The sequence below is a fragment of the Pleurodeles waltl genome, chromosome 6, assembly GCF_031143425.1.
Source record: "Pleurodeles waltl isolate 20211129_DDA chromosome 6, aPleWal1.hap1.20221129, whole genome shotgun sequence".
Taxonomy (NCBI): Eukaryota; Metazoa; Chordata; class Amphibia; order Caudata; family Salamandridae; genus Pleurodeles; species Pleurodeles waltl.
In genome coordinates this window covers 1,593,092,805-1,593,114,803 of record NC_090445.1, presented here as the reverse complement: position 1 = coordinate 1,593,114,803, position 21,999 = coordinate 1,593,092,805, and the positions used below count along the sequence as shown (strand labels likewise).

General features: G+C 42.7%; 1 protein-coding gene across 1 annotated transcript in view; it reads left to right on the top strand.

Annotated features, from left to right (window-relative positions):
* Positions 1–18,596, top strand: part of AMBP (alpha-1-microglobulin/bikunin precursor) — a 56,713-nt gene extending 38,117 nt beyond the window's left edge. The window contains exons 5-10 of the mRNA XM_069241417.1: positions 83–184; positions 3,714–3,751; positions 5,663–5,738; positions 11,004–11,171; positions 14,034–14,207; positions 18,379–18,596. Coding sequence (XP_069097518.1) covers positions 83–184; positions 3,714–3,751; positions 5,663–5,738; positions 11,004–11,171; positions 14,034–14,207; positions 18,379–18,407 — 587 coding nt within the window. The 3' untranslated portion in view covers positions 18,408–18,596. The remainder of the gene's footprint in view (positions 1–82; positions 185–3,713; positions 3,752–5,662; positions 5,739–11,003; positions 11,172–14,033; positions 14,208–18,378) is intronic.
* Positions 18,597–21,999: the final 3,403 nt, after the last annotated feature.

The window sequence follows — 21,999 nt, the reverse complement described above, 5'->3', positions numbered from 1 at the left end:
ACTACATTGTCTCTTACTCTTCCCTTCTCTCCTTCTCTATTTTAATACTCTTCTTCTTACCCTCTGCTTGTTCAACCTTCAGGCAGGACTCCAGAGCTGCGGGAAAGTTTGATTGAAGAGTTCACACAGTTTTCTTTGGAACAAGGAATACCCAGTGACTCAATTTTTAGGATGAAAAACGAAGGTAATGAGGCATTTGTCTCCGTATACTTTACTTTCGAATTCAGATGTAATATTACTTTTAGTGTTTCTGACATGATTACTGTGCCTCTTTGTGGGTTAAACTAAATTGACTGAAACTAGTTGTTAATTTCTTGTTGCATTAAATTAGACCAGCCCATGCTTCCAGCGGCGGCTGCCACAAATCCCAAGGGGAGTGGCAGGAGGGGGGATGGATGGATGGCGGGGATATTAAAAAACAAACGTACCTGTTCCTGTCGCTGCCACCTGCCGTGTTGCTCCTCTGCTCTTTTTCTGGTGTCCCAGCATTCACTGGGGCACCAGCACAGGCTCCCCAGCAATTCTGGTGCTGCTCTCATGTTAAACCTAGCATGAGAGCACCATCAGGATTGGTTTGAGCAGCTTGGACTGCCACTCAGGCACTGCCCCGGGGTCTGTGCAGTTTCTCCAGCCCAGCTGTGTAGCACAGTCGGGTTGGAAAAACACCAAGTGCGCATGCGTGCTTGGCAGGCTTGAGACAGCCGGACAGAAACACATGGTCACTTAGTGCACAGATTCCATTCCCCCCTCCCGTGGCCCCGCCCAGCGCCTCCCTGCACATGCTGATGGCTGAGCCAGCAACTGAAAATTAAAACAATAATGAAATATCATTTTTTCATCTCCTGGCTTAGCCAGGGGGGTGACGCTCCTTCGCCATGGCGAAGGAGCCGTTTCTGCATGCTTCACTTAATCTTCTCTGCCCAGTCATAGCATTACTTGGTAGGGCTCCACAAGGGCTTAGCTTTATTTGTATGCCCATTGCAAAGCTTTATTTTAGTCCTGTCCCAGTGTATACCTTTATGTGTAATCATGTCCACGTTTACTTGTAGTCCAAACCCAGTACATACCTTTTACTGCAGTCCTGTACCGGTGCATAGCCTTACTTGCATTTGTGTCCCTAGTAAAAAGCTTTACTTTAGTCATGCCCCAGCGCATACCTTTACATGTAGTCCTGTCCTAGTGCATTACTTTACTTTTAGTCCTGTACAAGTGCATAGTCTTACTTGTGGTCCTGCCCAGGGGATAGCTTTACCTACAGGTGCATAGTTTTACTTGAAGTTCGGTCCCGTTGTGAAGCTTTACTTGTAGTCTTGCCCAAGTGCATGGCTTTACTTGTACTCACATGTGGTCCAAATCTTTATTTGTAGTCCTGTCTGAGTGCATAACTTTACTTGTCACCCTGTACTGGGCCATAGCTTTACATGCAGTCCTGTCCCTGGGCATACCACTCCTTATAGTCATGTCTCACTGCATATCTTTATTTGCAGTCTGTCCTGGTGCATACCTTTTCTTGTAGTCCTGTGCCAGAGCACAGCTTTCTTGTGGTCATGTCCATGTGCATAGATGTTCTTGTAGTCCTGTCCCTGTACATAGCTTTACTTCCAGTCCTCTACCATCATGTCTTTACTCATAGTCCAGACCTGCTGAATATCTGTGCTTGTAGTCCTGCCTGGGTGCATAACTTTACCTGTGGTCATTTTTCATGTGCATAGCTTTACTTGTAGTCATGTACTGATGAATAACTTTACTTGTAGTGCTGTCATTGAGTATGCCTTTACTTGCAGGCCTGTGCTGGTGCATAGTTTTACTTGTAGTCCTGCCTCAGTGCACTGCTTGACTTGTGGTCTTGATTCTCATTCAGGAGAAGACCAGTAAGTGACTGCAGGCGAAGGAATATATTGGGGCAAGGTTTCCCAGTTCTTGTCTACCTTAGTAAGCTGGTGTAGACGTGTGAATTGGAGAATGACGGGCACATTTGGTAACTTCCCATGAAGTTTTGGTTTTAGGTCAGACAGGACATGCATGTCACGCCCGTGAGGGTGGACCCTGCCTTTCAAGTTGAGGTGGCATCATGAATTTGGGATTCCTAAAAAAGCAAATGGGTGCCTCATTGATTGGTGAAAGCGTACTTCCGTTCAATAGAGGAATAAATGAAAATGTTCACATGCCTGTACCAGGGCCAAACTGCCCTCCTCCTATGAGTCCAAGTTCTTGATACACTGGTCAGCCTCTGACTTACATGTAATTATTTGCCTGGATGAGTCCTCTCCCGGCTTAACTTGAACAGCCCTAGGGCCGACTGTACTGGCTTTTACTGTAAGCTCTCTTTGAAGTTCTGATGTCCTGGACTATGCTAGGTGATATGCTCGGGCAAGGCAATATTTAATGGTGTTATTCTGTGAAGAATAACTTTGATCTGTTGGTGAGAGGCCACAGCAGAGTACTTGAGAAAGGTAACCCCTTGGGGTAGGTGGCACAATGGCACGTTATCCACTGGGAATAATGAAGAGTTGTGAGATTCATTGGGACAAACATTGTGGTGAGGACGTTTTCCTAGTCTGGATACTGCAGCATGCCTTGGCTTGAGAAGATGTGTCTGTAACTTCAAAGAGGACAGGATGGGTTCACACCTGTTGAGCATCAGCTTACAGTGCTTAATTTGAACCGGTGGGTTCCGATGCTCTGCACCTGCACTTATTTGCCAACACCAGCACGTATGAAAGCCACATGGTGGCACTGTTTGTCTTATTTAGAGATGAGTACAATAACAATTATTTATTAATTCAATATACGTTTAAAATCACTAATATATGCATCCCAAGCTATTCTTATACCTCTAGAGGCGTGGAATAGTTTGAATTGTCACACTTATAGAAGTATGATGGTTAGTAAGGTATTTGTACTTTCATTGGCAGCACTGCCTGGAACAATAAGTGGTGCACGCTGCAGTGTCCTCCTGACGAAGCCCCTGGCACTTATTTGTTTTTGTTTTTTACAAATTATGCAAACAGATTAGCTTCTACCAGATATTTGCAAAGTCAGAGCATTATTGTATCGTGTAATTTGCGTAAATGTAAGTCTAGTCAATTACTTTGCTAACATTTCTGTAATTCATATGGGTATGAACTGAACCATTTCAGATTTTTTCTTCAAATATCTAGGCTGCATCGGAAGTGTCAACACTCGGGCGCTTATTTTTGTATAGTCGAATGCTTGTGGCAAATTCTGCAATACAACAGGAGTAAATTCCTCCAGTCTCATCTGTTGGTAGCTGTTATTAAAGTCAAGCTTTCAGAACTCACTTGACCATCAATCCACAAATCCTGTCTTGGATGTGTGGGTAGACGTGTGTTTCTCTTTGTATAGTTCTTATGAGTTACCTTATGAACTGTCCACCATTATGAATCTGATTCTGGAAGAATTGGGGGACAATGAGGTGGGTCCACATTGAGGTTAAATGACGTCTAGATGTAGCAGGTTGCATATCTATTCCTCGCTTGTTTCTGAACATTGAGGAGGATTCCATTCTGTACTGGTGACCATGCATTCCTAGCCATTAGCCTTGGTGCAAGCCACACTCTTCCCCCCAATCCAATAAATGCAGTAATAATGATTAACAATGCTGCTGACGATACCCAATACCAAGTAGACATGCGCGCATGACTGCAGAAGCCATTTTTTACCATGTTCTAACTGTTTCATTTCTCATACAGGCGAATGTACTCCAGGGGAGAAAGCAGCTCCAGTCAGGGTGAGTCACAGAGAAAAGTTGAGCTGTGGGAAGGCAACATGGGCCCATAGTACTGAGAGGTTTCACATGTCACTACTGCTGACTAGATCATACTGTGCCACTTCTACTCCACACTTTTGACACAAGCTTTGAGTTATACCCTTACGGTAGCACCAGTGAAAATCAGATCATGCAGATCACTCCCTAGTTGACGGTGGCTCATGTTCCATACCCCACTCTGGGGCTCATAGTTTCTAGCATTTAATTTCTTGATAACATTCCTTCGTTCTGCCCAGTAATTGTTCACTTGTTCACCCGACTGCTTCTACCCAAGCCCTGCTTCCTATCAGAGAAGAAGACTGTGATGAAGCCCCTCATGTCCAGGTAGATCTGTCACAGTCACTGCTTGTCAATGACACTCATATAAAGGCAGCTGTATGGAACTTAAGTTGGCACCCATTCCTTTTAGTAGGGTTTAATGCTGTCATATATTCTGAACTTCCCACAAAAAAATGATCTGCGATGTTACAATAATACGGAAAATTAAGTTCAAGGTTCCATAGGTGGCTCAGAGAGCAGGTTATAGTGATACTCCCAGACCTACAAAAGAAGACTACACTATACTCCAAGATGGTTAACTTCCGTGGTCAACTTTTTAACGGTTCTGTACATGTACAAAAATAACCACGGTCACTTAATAAGAACACATCTTTCTATTCTGTCCTAGGAAGTTGAACCTCTTGTGACATCTGTCAGAATTATATGTTTCCAACATCCCATGTTTTATGTCTTGAACTGTAGCACTTATCTTTTAAAGGGCTGAAAGGAGCCTGAAAGTGACACTTAGCCGTATTTATACTTTTTTTAGCGCCGCATTTGCGTCGCTTGTTGACGCAAAACAGCGCAAACCTACAAAATACAATGGTATTTTGCAAGTTTGCGTCAAAAAACGACACAAATGCGGCGCAAAAAAAGTATAAATACGGGCCTTAGTGCTGTCTAAAAATGATTACATAAATATAAGACGTGTTCTGGTGCTAGGATCTTATCTTGTACAGCAATCGCACATCCTTCACACGTCCGAGCTACCTCTACATGCACATCTTCAGGAAGCCACTTAAACATGTTATTTTGTACATTTTAACTACCCAGTCTGTAGTTCTGGAAGCTCAAACCTGCATAGAGAAAACACTTGTGGTGTTAGCTCACTTTACAAGTCTCATTAAAATGATAATATATCATATTCCACACAAACCCGAAAAAGTACCTCAAACTAATTCCACTGATCATTCAGCAGCAAATAATTCTAGGTAGCTACCGTGGTTTATGAGGTATACGGAAGTTAGGGTCCAGTCGACCTGGGTGCTAGAGTAGTTGAATAACAGATAGTAGGTGGCTCAGAGTAGGCGAAGGTGTCTGGAAGATGTGTCTGGTCTTCAGGAAGGGGGTTCCAACATTCCTCATCAAGTTTCCTGCTGTGCATTGCCATTATCAGACCCTACATACATTTCTAACCATCTAATATTTAGGCAAGCCTTCTCCAGTTATCCAGTAAATGATTACTTCTCAATATCAAACTAGCATGGAAGCCAGAGATTCTCTCTTCTTTCACCTCTAACAACAGTCGGCAACCATTGTCCTTTTCACCTTTCTTAGTTATTAGGATCAGCAACTCCTTGAAGAAGCCCTGTGATCACATAAGTGCTACACCAAGAAGATCTAATACTAATATAGCATAAAAACACAACTCTATATAACATAACAATGGTGAATACCCCCAATGGTACAGCTCAGCTTCACATTTTAATAATGGCAGTACTGTCAAGCCCCACCTCCCGTGACCACAACAACTCAGATGTTACTTGACAAACGATAAGAAGCCTAGATTCCTGTGAAAAGCAATCCATTTTTATCCATATCTTGTATTTGCAGAGACTCCAGAGAGCGGCTGTACTGGAAGAAGAGGGCTCTGGTGATGGCGTCTCCATTAAATTCAATGGTAATGGAGGTGAGTATTCTGTGTCTACTAGCACATCTTCACATGGGATGAGGCATATTTTTGAGCTGACCACCTGAATTGGAATGCTTGGAATGACATTCTTAAGACTCTTTACAATGAGAATTACTGTAAAGGAAAATGTCAGGAAATAATATTGACAGCACTGATAAGTTGTAAAACAGGTGAGTGGCATTGTGGGACAAGCAAGTGATATATCCATCCCTCAACTAAAATGTAGTGGACGCATTAGGTGCATTGGGAATGAGGTTCATAGTTCAACCAAACTGTGAATCCCTGATGTGTGAATGTCACTCTAGATTAGTATCCCTTGGCATGTCACCAATGTGCTGACTAGTACGTCTCCATTGATGTGTAAGATGTTGTGTGGCAATGGGGAAGGTTCTAGTGAGTTGTAATATGTTAGTTTAGGAATGCATGTTGCTCAATCTTATCAATCTAATCATTGCAAGCTGGTCAGGGTTGTGTGCCTGGAGATGTGGGTAGACATTCCGCTCTGGTCAACTATGAGACGTCCGATGCTCTTAGACATAATGGGCCTCATTACGACCTTGACGGACGAGTTTCCTCCATCACAAATGTGACGGATGTCCCGTCCATCGTATTACAATCCTCATTGACTATAATAGGATCATAATACGGCAGACGGGATATCCGCCACATTTGTGATGGAGGAAACGCCTCCATCAAGGTCGTAATAAAGCCAAAGTGAAAACATCAGATCGGCTATTATTGGATGTAGATCTGCACCTGGTAAAACCAAAGGTTAAGCGGGGACAGGTGCTGGGGGCACAGGTGCAGCAAGGTCCCTGCCTGCCCCCTCCAGCATCACAGGGGGAGCAGACAACTCTACCATGGCTGAAGATACACCCTCCCCAATCTCAGCCCAACATACCATACCTACTCCACCCCCCACCCACACACACTCACCTTCCCTGATATTTACTATCTGCATTGAGCACGTGGTGAATACTAGAAGAATCGTTCCTGGTATCTCAGCAAACATGCAGATTTTCTCCTGGTGCTTTTTGATCGGCATTCCCCGTTCTGAGATCTAGAACTTGTACTGGTCACATGTAGGTGTAGGGATACTGACCAGAATCTGGATCTAGAACAATATCCATATATCCACTGTTGACCACCCCCCCTAGCTCAGCACCAATGCTGATCCAATTTAGGAAACAGTTGTTTTTTAAATAACACTACATCACAAGGCATTAACATTCAGCTACCTCTTCCGCCGCTCGTTGACTTCATGCATACCTTCAGCCCTGTTTAGTCTCTGCTGCATTTTGACAAGGTTTGCGTTATAGCTATACTACATACATACACAAATACGTACAAAATGTCCGTCACTTTGATCAACCACTAAGATGAAAGTGGGTCTGATCGCCACTTCAGGTTTTCAGGAAGAGGTGTAAACATTCTAAGATTTTTTTAAAGCCCAAATACTGCATTTTAAAGTGCAAACAATGTGAGCAAAAAGCAAACTGTTTTTTCTGTGTTTCTGTCAGGGCACTTATAAAACAAATACAGAAAAGAACTGTCAATGTGCTGAGGCTGACCTACACCGAAACAGATAGTGGGCGTCCTCCTACCCTCTCACCTTTTCTACCTTTCAGTTTGTATTTCTTCCCCGTTTTTTTCCTTTTCTGACCTTCATACTATAATTCCTTTCTGTCTTGCCTTCGCTCTTGGTTTGCCCTTCTCTTTCTCACTCTTTCTCTCTGTGTCTCTTTCTCTTTGCTGTATTCCCCAGCTTCCATTAGAGAGAGGACAAGGCCCATAAAGCAGCCATTAAACTCACTGGGACCCGCCTATAGCCATCCGGCCCATTGCCAGCCTACACAGTAGCTGCTCAAGTGGGAGTTCCCAACACCACTGAATGACATATTTGGCCCATTAAAACTGCAGAAGGATAAGAATGTAAACTAGTTCTCACCACACCCACCATGTGGGCCTGTCACCAGGCTCATTTCTGCAAGGCCACCCCTTGCAAATGACGACATTCATTCAATGTCTGGTGCCATCAAAATGTATTGATGGATTACTTTAATCGCTCGCAAGCTACCCTTGCTGCCAGTGTGGTAGTGTTCTTGGACCACTGCATGTCCTAGTCAGGTGTGAAAGGTCCTTCCGTGTTCTTGCTGACGAAAGGAGAGACAACTAGGCCATTGAGCCAGAAGGGTCCAGTCACGCCAGCATCTTAAATATTCCTATTGTGCAATGGAATCATTCAACTTGAGCACCAAGCCAATGGATTAAGGTAGATGTTTCACAGATGACAATAGGCCTTGCAGCATAAGAGTATTGCCTTGCACTTCAGCAGAGTGCTTATGGTAATCCTCAGTATAACATTAAAATGCTTCCATTAATCAAACTCCAATTCTGTTACTTCTTGATGCAACAGCAATAATTAGTGCCCCATCATTCCAGAGCATACATTTATGTAATGAGACTCATAAAACACTTGAGAACAGACCACTCAAAAATCAGGAATAACATTATCACCCCCATCACAAAGGGAAAACCTGCAAAAGTAGGACAGTCGACCACCACAAATGCTGATGTGTTACATAAAACACACAAATGTTAATGAGGGGGGATACTTTCAAATAGTCTAAACCACTGGCAATCACTCTAGATAACATTCCAAACAGTCATGTTTCACCCACCGTGCTGCTATAGACAGAGGCCCTCCCTATGTAAATCCTTACAGGAACAGTCAAACCTGAACTTCCAATTGGGGCCCCTCCAGAAGAAAACACAAGTAACAACAGTCCAGTTTTGGCAATGTTAGGCCTCATCAGTGTGATACTGCTTGGATCCTGTGATAGAGAGTGCAATGGACCCAGTTCTGGGCAATCTCGTGGCCACTTGAGGTATTATATCAAATTAATGGGAGGAATAATTGCACATAGTGTAAATCACTGGCACTCACAGTGGGTAGCATTCTAACCCATAATTTTTCACTCACTGTAGCACTTTAAATAGGGCACACTTGTCCTTGCCATAAATGGTGGCCCCAACAAATAGGTGCCCTTGCAAGTAAACTAAAATAAAAATCACTGTGCTGCAGGTGATGAGCCACTCCTTTCCCCAGAGACCCAAATAAACACCACAACACGTTGCCAAGAAGTTCACCATAACTTGCATAAACCTTGCATCAGACTGATTAATCATTGTCCTGTATAGGCCGCATATGGTATGGTGCCAGCTGTTGGGGGAACCATTCTTAAACCTCTTGAACTTTGCCATAGGGTGGGCTAAAAGCATATGGGGATGGCCAAAAACACCACCTAGTATGCCAAAATAACTTGAAATTTCCGTAAACTTGACTATTACTAGAACAAGGCAAAAGAAGTTATTGGAACAAGGAATAAGACATCACTTAAATAACGAACAAGGGGTCACATGTACAAACTCTCTGATGCAGTCGGAAATGGGCGATCATGCCATTTCCAACCACAAACAAGCTTTTACGTATGTAGAAAACACAAATTGTGATTTGCTAACATGTTACTGAATAGCAATTTGTGTTCGCGATTCAGTATTTGGAAGGGCCATGTTTAAGGCATCCCTTCCAAATACCAAATCTGAATGGGATATATGAAAGTTTTGCAACTGAATTACGGTAGCAAGACATTCATATTTTACTGATACCTTGAAGGAGGTGGTAACCCATTTGTAAACGGGAAAGTGTCCCCAAGGAACCCCTTGGAGGATGGAAAACAAATATTTTCGAAGAGCAGGCAACGATCCCACTGAGTACTGCCTTCTCTTCAAAGTTTCATTTTCAGTTTTTAAATGCATTCCATTTTCCTTTAAGGAAAACAGACTGCATTTACAAAAAAGATTGCTTTATTTAAAAGTAATCACAGACATGGTGGTCTGCTGACCCCAGCATGCCACCATCCCTTTGATGGCTATCATTCCTAGGGGGTTGCAAATTGCAACATACCTCATTAATATTCATGAGGTAGGTCGGCTTGTGATCCACTAGGAATTTCTATTGAAAACTTTTATGTTTCGTTAAATTACAAATTGTGATTTAATTGTGATTCGGTAGGAAAAGTAATTAAAAAGTCCCAATTCCAATTTTTTTTTACATGTAGTCCTATATGACAAGCCGAAGATAGCAATTGAGCCACTGGTTATGTCATTTTCTGGACATGGACCTCTGCTTCAAAGTATATTTTCAGGAATCACTTAAGTGACAACAGTTCTGCCATGCCAGCATGCCAGAGGAGCCATCACAGCTTGTATTCCCTTAAGTGCCTACTGAAACGCATGCTTGAACCTTCTTACTGGATAAGTGTCTGGCACCGAGGAGGCCGTTTCTCACAATGAGGAGCAAAATTGGAAATGAATCTGTTTGTCTTTAATCTATTGCCCTTTTATTGTTGGATAAGTGTGACATCACTTCTGGGAGACCTTCCTCTTGAACGTAGTTCACATCATTATCTTGGTTTGGGGTCTCTCCATCAGCTTTGACTGTTTATCTGATAGCTCCAATGAATCTCCTGCATATTCTGATCATATAGCTCTTCAATGACCAAATGTAACAGTGACATGACCTCTGTGTGTGTGTCAGGAAAAACTCTCACTCTCAATTGTCCAAACAACATTGAGCCATTCGGCAATGTCTCTCAGGGTCGCCCCATAGATATAACTGTGCTGCACAATCTAATTTTAAGGAAAGAGTACTCCATCAGGAGTCAATGGGTCACTTTGACTAAGTACCACGTTTGAGGGTTCTTAATGGATTCTGAGATGGATGGAATATCCACAATGGTTGTGACGTCAAAAATTGACTTCAGCTACCTAGATAATATGGAGCATGGGATTGTGGGAATGTGTGCTCATACTTTGACAAAGCTGTTGTGATGAACAAGACATTGATATGTATGCGACCAGCATTACCGAAAGTGTATAGGGTCCAATGAAGTGTATGTATAAGACACCACAAAAGATTGAGACTGAGACATGAAAGAATGATTCTTCACTAAAGTAGGTGGTACTGGTGTGGGAAATGAGACTCAGTAGAGGCGTCTGAGGCCACGGGTGTGAAGTGAGTGACATTCCACTGATGTGCACATGGACAGGCTTTTAGAATGGGTGTAAAAGGACAAGCCTGTAGAACAAGACTCTATTCAATGTGTATGAGACTGCTGTTGAAGTGAGAGGTTAATGATGTCTCTTTGTCCAGTGACGCGTCTCACGTGTGTACACCCCCTCCCTCTTCCTCTCACACAGATGCCTGCAAACAAGCCATGGATATTGGGCCGTGCTTGGGTTTGAACCGCAGATTTTTCTACAATTCCTCATCCATGACCTGTGATAGCTTTTTCTATGGAGGCTGCCTTGGGAACGGCAACAACTTTCACTCAGAGAGGGACTGTCTGCAGACCTGCAGGACGGAAGGTAAGGGAAACACATCCAAAATGAGTGATTAAGAAAGCGAAAAGGGACTCTTTGAGGGTGAAGACACTGGTGGAGATTTGGCTGTCAGCTGTATACTCTGAAAATGGGTTGAACGGAAGATGAATGAGAAACTAAATAGCCATGAAGAATTTCACTGGAGGCAGAATTCAATTTATAGTAGGCACATTTTCAGGGTATCTGCATGGAATGAAGTTGCATAAAATAATTTTTGGTTGCACTGAAAATCTGTAGGGCTGAGGTTGACAAACCACTGAATAGTCAAATCAAATTGACTCATTATATCAGTCAACAAATATACATAAAAAATCCCTGCTGAAATTAATGATATGTATATTTCGAACACACTTCTTCATTCTCAATATCTTAGAACCCTTGCAAACTTTTACTATAAGGCCGCTTCGTGAGCCCAGACCTGAAAATCTGGCATTGTTTTGGTACTGTCCTTCTTTGTCAATTAACACTGTAGATCCCGATTTAATATATTTAAATTATACACGCAAAATATCTTCTTACAGTTTGACACCTACGCCTTTTGGTCTGTTACCATTTTTACTTAAAATTGCATCAGGTTAGTAATTTGTTTACAAGACCTCTTCGTGTTAACACACACTCGTTTTAATTATGAAGAAAGTGCATGGCTCATGAACAGCACTGTCGGGTTACTAGTAAGCTGTGAAATTTTCTTTTTGGATTCCCTCTCAGTCATTTTATTCTGAAAATAGTTTTATCTAAATAGGAGGTACCATATGTGTTAATTGAGGAACTCAGTTCTCATTTCTGGTTTTCGACTGATCTCCAACTAGAACTGAGGGCATCTGTAACGAAACAGCAAATTCACTAATTCTCTCTTTAAAAAGATTGTCTCATAAAGTGCTCATGCAATATTTTTAAACAGACCTATTTTATTGGTGGCGGATCGTGTTTGGCAAATGCTTTCTAAAGAACTACAATAGTTGATGCTAAACAGCAAAGGATCCAAAATGTCTAGTGGTTCTCAACCTTTTGATTTATGTGGACCCCCACTTAATCATTACTGGAACCTGGGGATCCCCACTGAATCATTATAGAAATCCAGGGACCCCCCCACCACTCAGTCATTACTGCAAGCAGGGGACCCCGTCCTAAATATTGTTGATGATTTGAACTGCAAAACAATGCATACAAAATACAGAAACAGGCATTCATCAAACACATGAAGGATAACACATTTAAATAATAAACATGTTTAATTTTAATAGGAAGGCTAGAGCTTTTCTAAATTCAATTGAAGCCACACATTGTCCGTGCTATCATACCATATTCTGTTTGATGCACCTGCGCTGCTCTCACGAATCAATCTGAGGACTCTAATTACATTTTTAGCCTCCAGTTTCAAAACTCCTTGACATTTACTGTATGTTTTACAATTTACAATTGTACATTTCACCATCTTATTTATATACACTTTATTAATCTTTTAATATTATTAAATTTTCTAAGTAGTCGCGGACACCCTGAAGAGGCTTAACAGACACCCAGGGGTCCCCGGACCACAGGTTGGTCATCACTGAACTAATCGATTACAGCCAGGGATAAATTACAACTCAAATATCTTGTATGAGCTACATTTAAAAGTTATCTGATATTGTGGTCTCACTACAGACAGCTTCAGACACCTGCCACACAAAGCGTGATCATTTTTAGAAATTGATTTACTGGTTAAGGGGGGGACTCTACTTAAGCAACAACTACTGTTTCTGTCATGGTGAAAGACAAGCAAACTCCAAATTATCCTGTGCTGAACCATCAGGAAGCTTTGTACAAAAGCTGTCAGGCTTAACTTAGAGGCAATGTGTAAAGTATTTCTGAGGCACTCACACAGTAAGAAAGTGAAAATACAACACAAGAAAAGTCCCACACCAAATTAGAAAAGTACAGGAAAATGTAATAAATTATTTCTGATCAAAACTAGAAAAAGCTAATGAGTAGGAACGAGATGTGCAATTTCAAAGTATTAAGTAAAAATAGTGCCTAGAAGCACAAAGCGACATCTGTGGTTATTTGGTTATGCCGACAAGGACAATGTCAGGACCTCTGAACAAAGTACCTTAAATCCTGACTGCACAAAAGCAATCCCCTAAGGTATATTCCCCTATCTATGTGTGCTGCTGAGTCCAGCACATATAGAAAGAGGAAGTAACAAGGGGAAATAAATATATTTCTCCTCATTTTGCCTCCCTTGGCATTGCATTTTGGCGCAGTCCCAGGTTTACTAGTTCTGATAAATCTGGGAATGCATCAAAATCCATGGGAGTTCCTTGGAAAAACCCACACAATGCCCATGCAACACCTTCCAAGGGCAGATTATTGCAATGCAGCAATTTACTGTTGATTTATGTTACTCCAGATTTATGAAACCACACAGGTCCACGCAAAGTGACGTTGTGTGGCTTCATGATTTGCATTTGGGGTTTGTTTCGCACATGTACCACTTTGAATGGTCCAAACACAATGCAAACCCCCTCATAAATATGCCCTACAGTACTCACGAGGTGGTTCTGCAGAACTCTGGCTCCTTGGGACTCCGGAGGCCCATGTGTGCCAGCTGAGATGGACTTACACATCATCCTTCCAGTTGGCACAGGGTCTCTCTTGCCTGAACCCAGTCTGACGAAGATGGCTGAAGGCAAAGCTTTAAAGAATTTTAATCTGAGAGATCTAAATTTCACAGAGGTCTCCATAAGTGCACCTATATAACAGTAAACATCTTAACTTCTTTCAATTAAGTAGTCCTCTAGCATGATCATTTTTCATCAATGTAAGTGCATTTATATAAACACATATGTTTCACTTTCTCTCCAGCTGCCTGCAGATTGCCCCTGGTTCCAGGACCTTGCAAGAAACTAATGCAACTCTGGGCCTTTGACTCAACCCAGGGAAAATGTGTCACCTTTAATTATGGAGGCTGCCAAGGCAATGGGAATAGGTTCTACAGTGAGAAGGAGTGCAAGGAGTACTGCGGAGTCCCGGGACTAGGTATGTAACATGCACCACAGTTGCGTCATTGTACCACAAAAGTGCTGTGGTTTGGCACTGCTTGCAGTGACTTTGTCCCAGTCATTAACAACTGACATAGGTTGGCTCAACATGGCACTAGTTAATACCGAACATCTTACTATTGATTTGATTTCAATTATATGTTTCACTAACACATAAGAATACACCAGACCGCATCAAAATCTAAAGATACACTCCACCAAATCATCACATAATGAGGCACCCCAAAACTTGCAATATTAACAATGAGAGCAAAGCACTAACCCAAGCACAGAAAATAAAAGCAGCCACATGAACAATGGAGCTAGCTGGCAGCCATACACAGGGGTAGAATATCCTGATGCTTAACTGTTTTTCTATAGCTTACTTCAAAAGGCTCAACCCGTTGTAGGTCTGATGGCTCTGCAATGGGAAGGTTCAACTTCAGGTGGTTAGATGGAGCAATGTCAAGAGTGGGCATAGTAACTGGGTCTCTTAAGTGCTGTGTCTCTTACACCCTCCCTGCCTCTTAATGTGCAGCTGGCTTTTCTGGGAAAGGTTATATATTTGGATCTCAAATTTCTCAATACTGAGATCCAAACATGTGATCTTGCACAGAAATCCTTCCAAATGTGCTAAAATAAATACAATTAGATTCACAGGGACCCCTATTTATAAAGGAAGGGACAGGTCAGTTTGAGGAATATGCTACAAAACAGGTTGATATTATTAATAAATTCCAAATCTCTGTCCCTTTGTTACACCTTGGGACTGTCAGTACAACAGTAAATGAGATTGAAGGCTCACCTCCTGATATCAACGGCATGAGACACCTTATCTCAGGACTAGCATCCTTTATATTTCTGGGCTAGTTTATTGAACTAGGCAGTCTTATGTATACTTTCATAACTCTGGCTGAACACATATACCCTATTCAAGAGATGACAAGATTAGTGTCCATGTACCAGAACCTTCATAAATCCAGCTGTAGTGGAGGGTTCTATATCCCACAGTTTATCCCTTTTAATCTTAGTGTGCTTGTCTTTGAGTCCGGTTCTTAATCCCCTGCAAATCTTGGTTTAGAGATTTTAGGTACTGCATTCATTTACCAATCCTCTAGACAACCAATTTTGGAGATGACCACCTCTAAATCCTTTTATACACCACATCTAGAAATATCATGTCTTAGAGTTATCAGCATACTAAAAACTCAATTTTGGTTAAATTCCTCACCCTCCAATGGCTATTTAGTAGAACAGTCCATTGTATTTTCAAGCACACAGGACAGTGGGAGCCCTGTAGTGGATCCTATTTAGTTTTAATGGGAATGAGGAGCTTAGCTTAGCCTTCTGGCTTTCAGGCCTGTGCCCCTATCACCTAGTGACTTTTAACCTACTTAGCCTGCTCTGTTTTAGTGCATTTATTTAATTATTTCTTCCAAGGTGGCTGCTATGTTTACAGTTAGGAAGATGCTTTGATTTCACATTATCAGTGTCAATCTGTGAAGGCGTCACTCTCAGCGTCAAAGACAAGTGATAGACGTAGGGATTCACATCATGTTCTTTCCCACTTACGTGTGACAGGAACATAATGTACTTTTGGAGGGAATTGTTTATGTAATTGCCACCCCAAGCATGCCTTCTTATCTATTGTTTGGGTACATACCTGCTTCAGGGGTCCTACAAGATTTGCATAAATACATCTCACACAGACAAGGTTATCAGAAGGATTCCTACCAGATTATATCAACGATATCTATGTTACATGTCGCCTTGATGCAGACCCTGCCTTCGTTTCCCCACAGAGTCTGATCTAGAGGCCTCATTCCAAGGTTATGAGGGTTGGGGGGGCTCTTCTCATAGGCATGGTACTGGCAGATTAGATTTAACACACCTAGCTCTCTTCAAGTTAGAGATTAAGAGCCAGATGTAGCAACTGGTTTGCATGTCGCAAACTGCGAAAAACGCAGTTTGCGACATGCAAAACGGCCATCGCGATGCAGAGTCAAATTTTGTGAGTCGGTACCGACTCGCAAAATGGGATTCCGACTCGCAAATAGGAAGGGGTGTTCCCTTCCTATTTGTGACCGCACCGCGATGCTGAGTTGCTTTCTGACCGCGAAAGCGGTCGCAAACCAACACATTCGCAAACGGGAAGGGGTCCCCATAGGACCCCTTCCCCTTTGTGAATGTCGCTGAAAATATTTTTTCAGAGCAGGCAGTGGTCCAATGGACCACTGCCTACTCTGAAAAAATGAATCCAAATGGTTTCATTATTTTTTTAAATCTTTGTGCATGAGCACTTCACACGAGTGCTCATGTTTTCACAATCTCCGTCTCTGGCCATTGTATGAACCCCCCTTTCAATGCCCCCAAACCACCTCAATATGTATGTATCGTCATTTAACATGTAAGAAAGGGTTTTCTGCCAACAGGACACAATTTGTTTTTCCTTTCTCAGAACAAAAGATGAGAATTCAAGCACAGTAATGAGATGGCCCACTAGAAGGAGTTAACTGTCCAGCAGAAAACCACGACTTCTAGCATGTTCTTTAGTTTGCACACGCTACAATCGTATGCTTTGTGTTTCTCATTGAGCCCTCCTAATATTAAACAACTTCACTGAGAAAAGGCTGTTTTGAGATGATCTCAATTGTGAAGCAACATATTTTTATTTTTATTTTTTTTAAAAGAACATTACTAATAAAACAAGTTATGCAAGAAGAAAGGCCAGGAAACCCATGCAAAACAAGTTTCTTTTTCCTTTCTCAACATTTATACAGTACAAACTCGACCCAAAAGCATTGGAGCTCTCTACATGTGCACCGTTACATTACATTAGACGCATTTATTTTTGTTTTTTCGGCACGGGAAGATTTAGTGATTTGACAAGAATCACAGGATTTGGAGCTGACACTGACAATCAAACCTGGTTCCCCAGTCAGCAGCACTGGCCGTAACACCACATCCTCTCCCCAGAGAGGGTTGCTTGACAACTCCAACCCACTGCGCTGTTTTAAAGCATATTGCACAGGAACATGGGTGCTCTTCAACATGCCTTAAAGTAAACAAGCATTGGCTAAGCCGATAGTTCTTGCCTTTGGGACCTACTGGCTCTGACAGTTGCTTTTTGCAGGACTTTACAGCATAAGGACACACACTGGGCAGCATCTTTAAAATTAGAAAAACACTGACAAAGCCTATTGCTCTTGCACAGGTGAGACCTATTGGCTCTGCCAATGCTTATTCTTTATGTGAGTGAAACCTTGGGCACTTCCTGATTATGTTTCATGAAATTTTTATTTTCTTCTTGGTTACATTTTTTTAAACCTCCATCTGTAGAAGTTGGTTTGGACTGAAAATTGATCACAGGAACTATGAAACTAAAGTGTGACACAATGACACTATATTTTTTGCTCCACACAGCCTCGTGTGGCCAAGTTCACCAACCCCTAATGATTTAGTGGGCTACATCCAGTGCTTAGCTTGTAAAAAATTAAGCGCCAGGGCCCTCATCAGTAGGCCACTACAGCGTGCACCACATATTGCCCCTGCCAGCGCTGCCAGTGACAGTACTGAAACAAGCTCTAACCATCACACTGCTATCAGTGTGACTATTCAGACAATTCCAGGTCCCCAAAGCTACATGAATGGCTTAGGTGGCAGGTATCAATCATTTTAAGGTGTATTGAATTAACACAAAACTGTGCCTGGGCTCTTCTCTAAATTAGACAAACAGCGCCACCATATGGTGCACTATGATAATTGCTGGTGTTGACAATTTAGAGCCGGTGCCAAGCACTGAAGACCACTCTCTCAAATTAAGCACTGGCTACATCCTATTACTCGATTCTCCTCCAGAGTTGGAATTTCCTCCATAACCTGGAGAATTTTCAAATCAGACCTGTTGCATACATGTCAAGCGACTTGATTCAGGCGAGAGATTCCAAATTTTTGGATGCAAAACATTGTTTTATTTTGGCTGTCTGCCAACTGAAATTACCACTGCTTCTATAGAAGTCAATGGGGACAATACATTCTCCACATTCGTTTTTTGAAAACTGTCACTTTCCTTTTCTGAAATATTGGCTTGTATGCCATTGAGTTAAAAAGTTCTTTCAATTTCAATGAATTCGTAAACTCCTTTTTTCTACTTTCTTTTTTTACAATAGATGAAGAGTTATTGGGCTTGTCGATCTGATCTCCATCATCTAGGTTTCAAGTTTACCTCAACTTTGCTGCCCTGGCATTTGAAAGATCAGTGGAAAAAAGATTTCTTGGGACACAGCATTCCCCCTTTGGGAATTTTATTTCAGCTAAGAAAATGGATGATTTTATTTTTGAAAAGCAATGTGTTACAATTCTTAATTAATAAAGTTATTCTTCTCTATATTATTTGAAATATTGTCTCTGCTTTCTGTTAGTTTGCTTTTTTCCGTTTTCATGCTGACCGCTTACAATGGTATGATCCAAAATCGATGCCTCTTAATTCAGTCTGCTGTTTACATGGAATGCCGCACAGGTACTGCTGGTCACACGGCCCACACCTGAGTGTGAATGCCACATTGTTTTCAAAATGAAGCCATTCTACATGAATGATACTCAACACTTTAGGAAAAGGGGTTTCTAGGTGACAGTGTGCTTTTCATAATGGTGAATATTTTATAGCCTCGCTAAAATATGCATTCATTATCCACTGATGTTCTACCTTTTGTGTGATTGCTTAATAAAAGCAGAATATAGGTTTGAAATATGGGTAGTACTTACAAATAAAACAAAACAAAGCATGTTATCTTGGAACTGTGAAAACTTGTTATAGGCTTGTAAGTAAATTTGGTTGTGAGACTTCAAGGCCATGATGAGAAATTATACATGTGGTTTTGAAAACTGCATGAATAAGCTAAATGAAGGTAGCGTCCAAGAAATATGGCAAGTTTTTTTCCTTTTTGAATAGTTTAAATAATTTGCACTTATGTCTAGCAAACAATACTTTATCATGCATTAATTTATGCAAACTGGGAAGAAGGGATCCTGGATGGAGAAACCTTCCCTGCACTCTGTGTTGAGCTTCAGTGCAGATACAATATAGATTGAAGAGATAGGGTACTTCTGTTTGTGACAGAGTAACTCATAGAGTAGTATTTTTTTCTAGGGGACTTTGACAGTGAGATTTAGGGTATGTGAACCTCAAATTTCCAAACTAAAAAAACCCCGGGCTGAAGGGTGAGATGACCAAGGTTCAGGATGGAGTTTTTTTCTTGAGGAACAGGATCAGTGCTGAACTGTTTTAGATGGGCCTCTATCTAGAGTAGCAAATTATGGGTTGGAATGGTACTTGAGCGATTGACACTTGTTAAACTATTTGCAGGCATTTATACAATCACTTTTTGGGTGTTTGATTGCTAGTGGTCTGGGGCCAGGAGCAGCTTTCCAAGCCTACTACAGCCAATGTTTGTGAATTCCAAAAAGTAGTCAATTTGCACACACTTACGGAGTACTTCTATGAGTGAAGATTTAATCTTTTTCTGTAAACCAGTCACCATATACATATGTTTCCACTCCAAAAAAATGAGCAAAATAAAACCTCTTAGCAAAATGAGAATAACAAGAATAACTGACATAGGCCAACTGCCAGGGAAAATGGCCACTTTCTGAAGTAGCTCCCAAACAAAGCCACAGTAATCGGCTAACATCCACAATATTATCCATCTGCTGCCAGCGCAGGACTTGCTCATTACACCCTGCATCCCGCAGAGACCCCGCCGTATTGTTTGTGCCCCCCCAAGATGCTTCCCCCACTAAGATACAGAATGTGGCTTGTGCGAAGGTACAAAGCAACAACCTGAAGTTATGAGGAGTTGCGGAGAGTGAGCTGCAAAAGTGCTCAGATGGACAACTTTGGACCATACAAGAGGAGACTACGGAACGGTCAGTACTCGATTTATCAGGAGGAGGCAGAATACTAAAGTCACTACCAGTGAACAGCATGTACAGCAGGTGAGGAGGCCACATTGTGTAATATTTGCATGGAACCCCCTACCTATGGGCCAGGAGCGGATCCTGTGAAAAGAGAGGCCCTGCTGCGCCTGATCGAGCTGCGGCTGCACCGTGTTCCCAGGTGTGCACACTTAAGTCAGACTGCCCCGTATCAGCTGGCAAGAGCGGTGACGAGTAACAAGTGGCAGCCCCCGACTACCAGAGAAGCTCAGAAACTCACTGCACTCAGTGGCAGTGAGCCACAGTGACCGGGGTGAGGGCAGTCAGCCCCTGATAGGGGCCTCTGGGGGATAAAGAAATACCGGCGCATTACTGTTTGATCCGGTGGCACTGTGGGAGACTTTGGTCAATCACAGTCCACCAGATTTGCAGCCCCAAGATGCCACCTGGCCCCTCCTGCCTGTGCCCAGCACTACCAGTGCCACTATCAGGCCTGATGTAACTCTCTGAGACTGACTGATTCCTCATTGGGAGTGTAAAGGACAAGTAGTTATATGGATTACTACCTTACACTGCACATGAATGTTTGCTGCCTATCCTATATAGAGCCAGTGGTCCAGTAGGAGCCCTAGTAAATGTTCATCTTGCACAGTGGTGCCGCTGGTACTGGATGCCCCCCCCCCGCTGACTGGGGCCACACTTTGTAGGAGCACAGACTCTATATTGGGCCTAATCACCTCTGTAGGAATCCCACCTTAACATACCAAACTCCCAGTGACTACTCTTCTCAAGGGCACGAGGATTGAGGAGAAAAACCTGACTGGCCACTTGGGACTCAACTGCTGCCCCTTGGCAGGTGGCAGCAACTACTGACTCACCCTTCTCCCCTCCAATCCTCCCGCTGCCACATCGCTGAGGCCTCCTGGAGAAAAGGGTGAAGCTGTGTGCCCCATGATGACTGGTGGGAAGAGTACCTACGGAGTGCACCAGACCAAATTGGATAAGTTTGCCCTAACCAAGGAGACCACCAGTAAAATGCCAACAGAGGAATAGCAACCACCTATGGTGCAACCACCGGCCACCACTGAGACCCCCCCTCTGACAGACATTGTGGCAGTGAGACAGGGAGTCCGCACAGCCCTGGAGGTAAAAATAGATGTGGTGTCCACAGACGTTACCCTGTAAAGAGTGGCTCTCCATAACATGGGTATGCGAGTAAAGGAGGCGGAGAACTCCATTGTTACTCTTCAGGCAGAGATGAAGCCATTGAAAGTTCGAGTGGCTGTCCGGTGTGCAAGTACGGGAGCCTTGGAAGACTGCCTGGAAGACTACGAAGGACGATCAAGAAGAAACAAAATCTGTATAAATAGGGTACATGAATGCTCCGAGGACCCATTAATTGATCTGTTCGTGAAAGATCTCATACTCAAACATCTTCAGCCCCATGGCCTCTTGAACTACTTCTCACTTGAGCATGCTCACAGAGTACCCGCCATGCCACCAAAGCTGGGAGCCCCTCTGCGACCCAATTATAGCACGCAGCTTCAACTATCGGGACATGGATGTCATCTTGCAGACTGCTCATAGAGCCCCACCAGTTAAGTGTGATAACAACAGCATAACATTCTTTCTGGACATCACTCTCAAAGGTCAAAGAGAACCTTGTTCCTTTCTCCTGAGAGAGGAGGAGGTGAAGTACTCATTGCTCTTCCTGCAAAACTGCGTGTGGTTGCGCAAGGGAAGACCTTTTATTTCACTATGCCGGAGGCAGCATGGGACTGCCCGGAAGGCTAGAGGAGAGTAGGAGGATCAGGCCCCGGGGAAGAATGTGGAGGCGACGATCGAATGCTGAGACT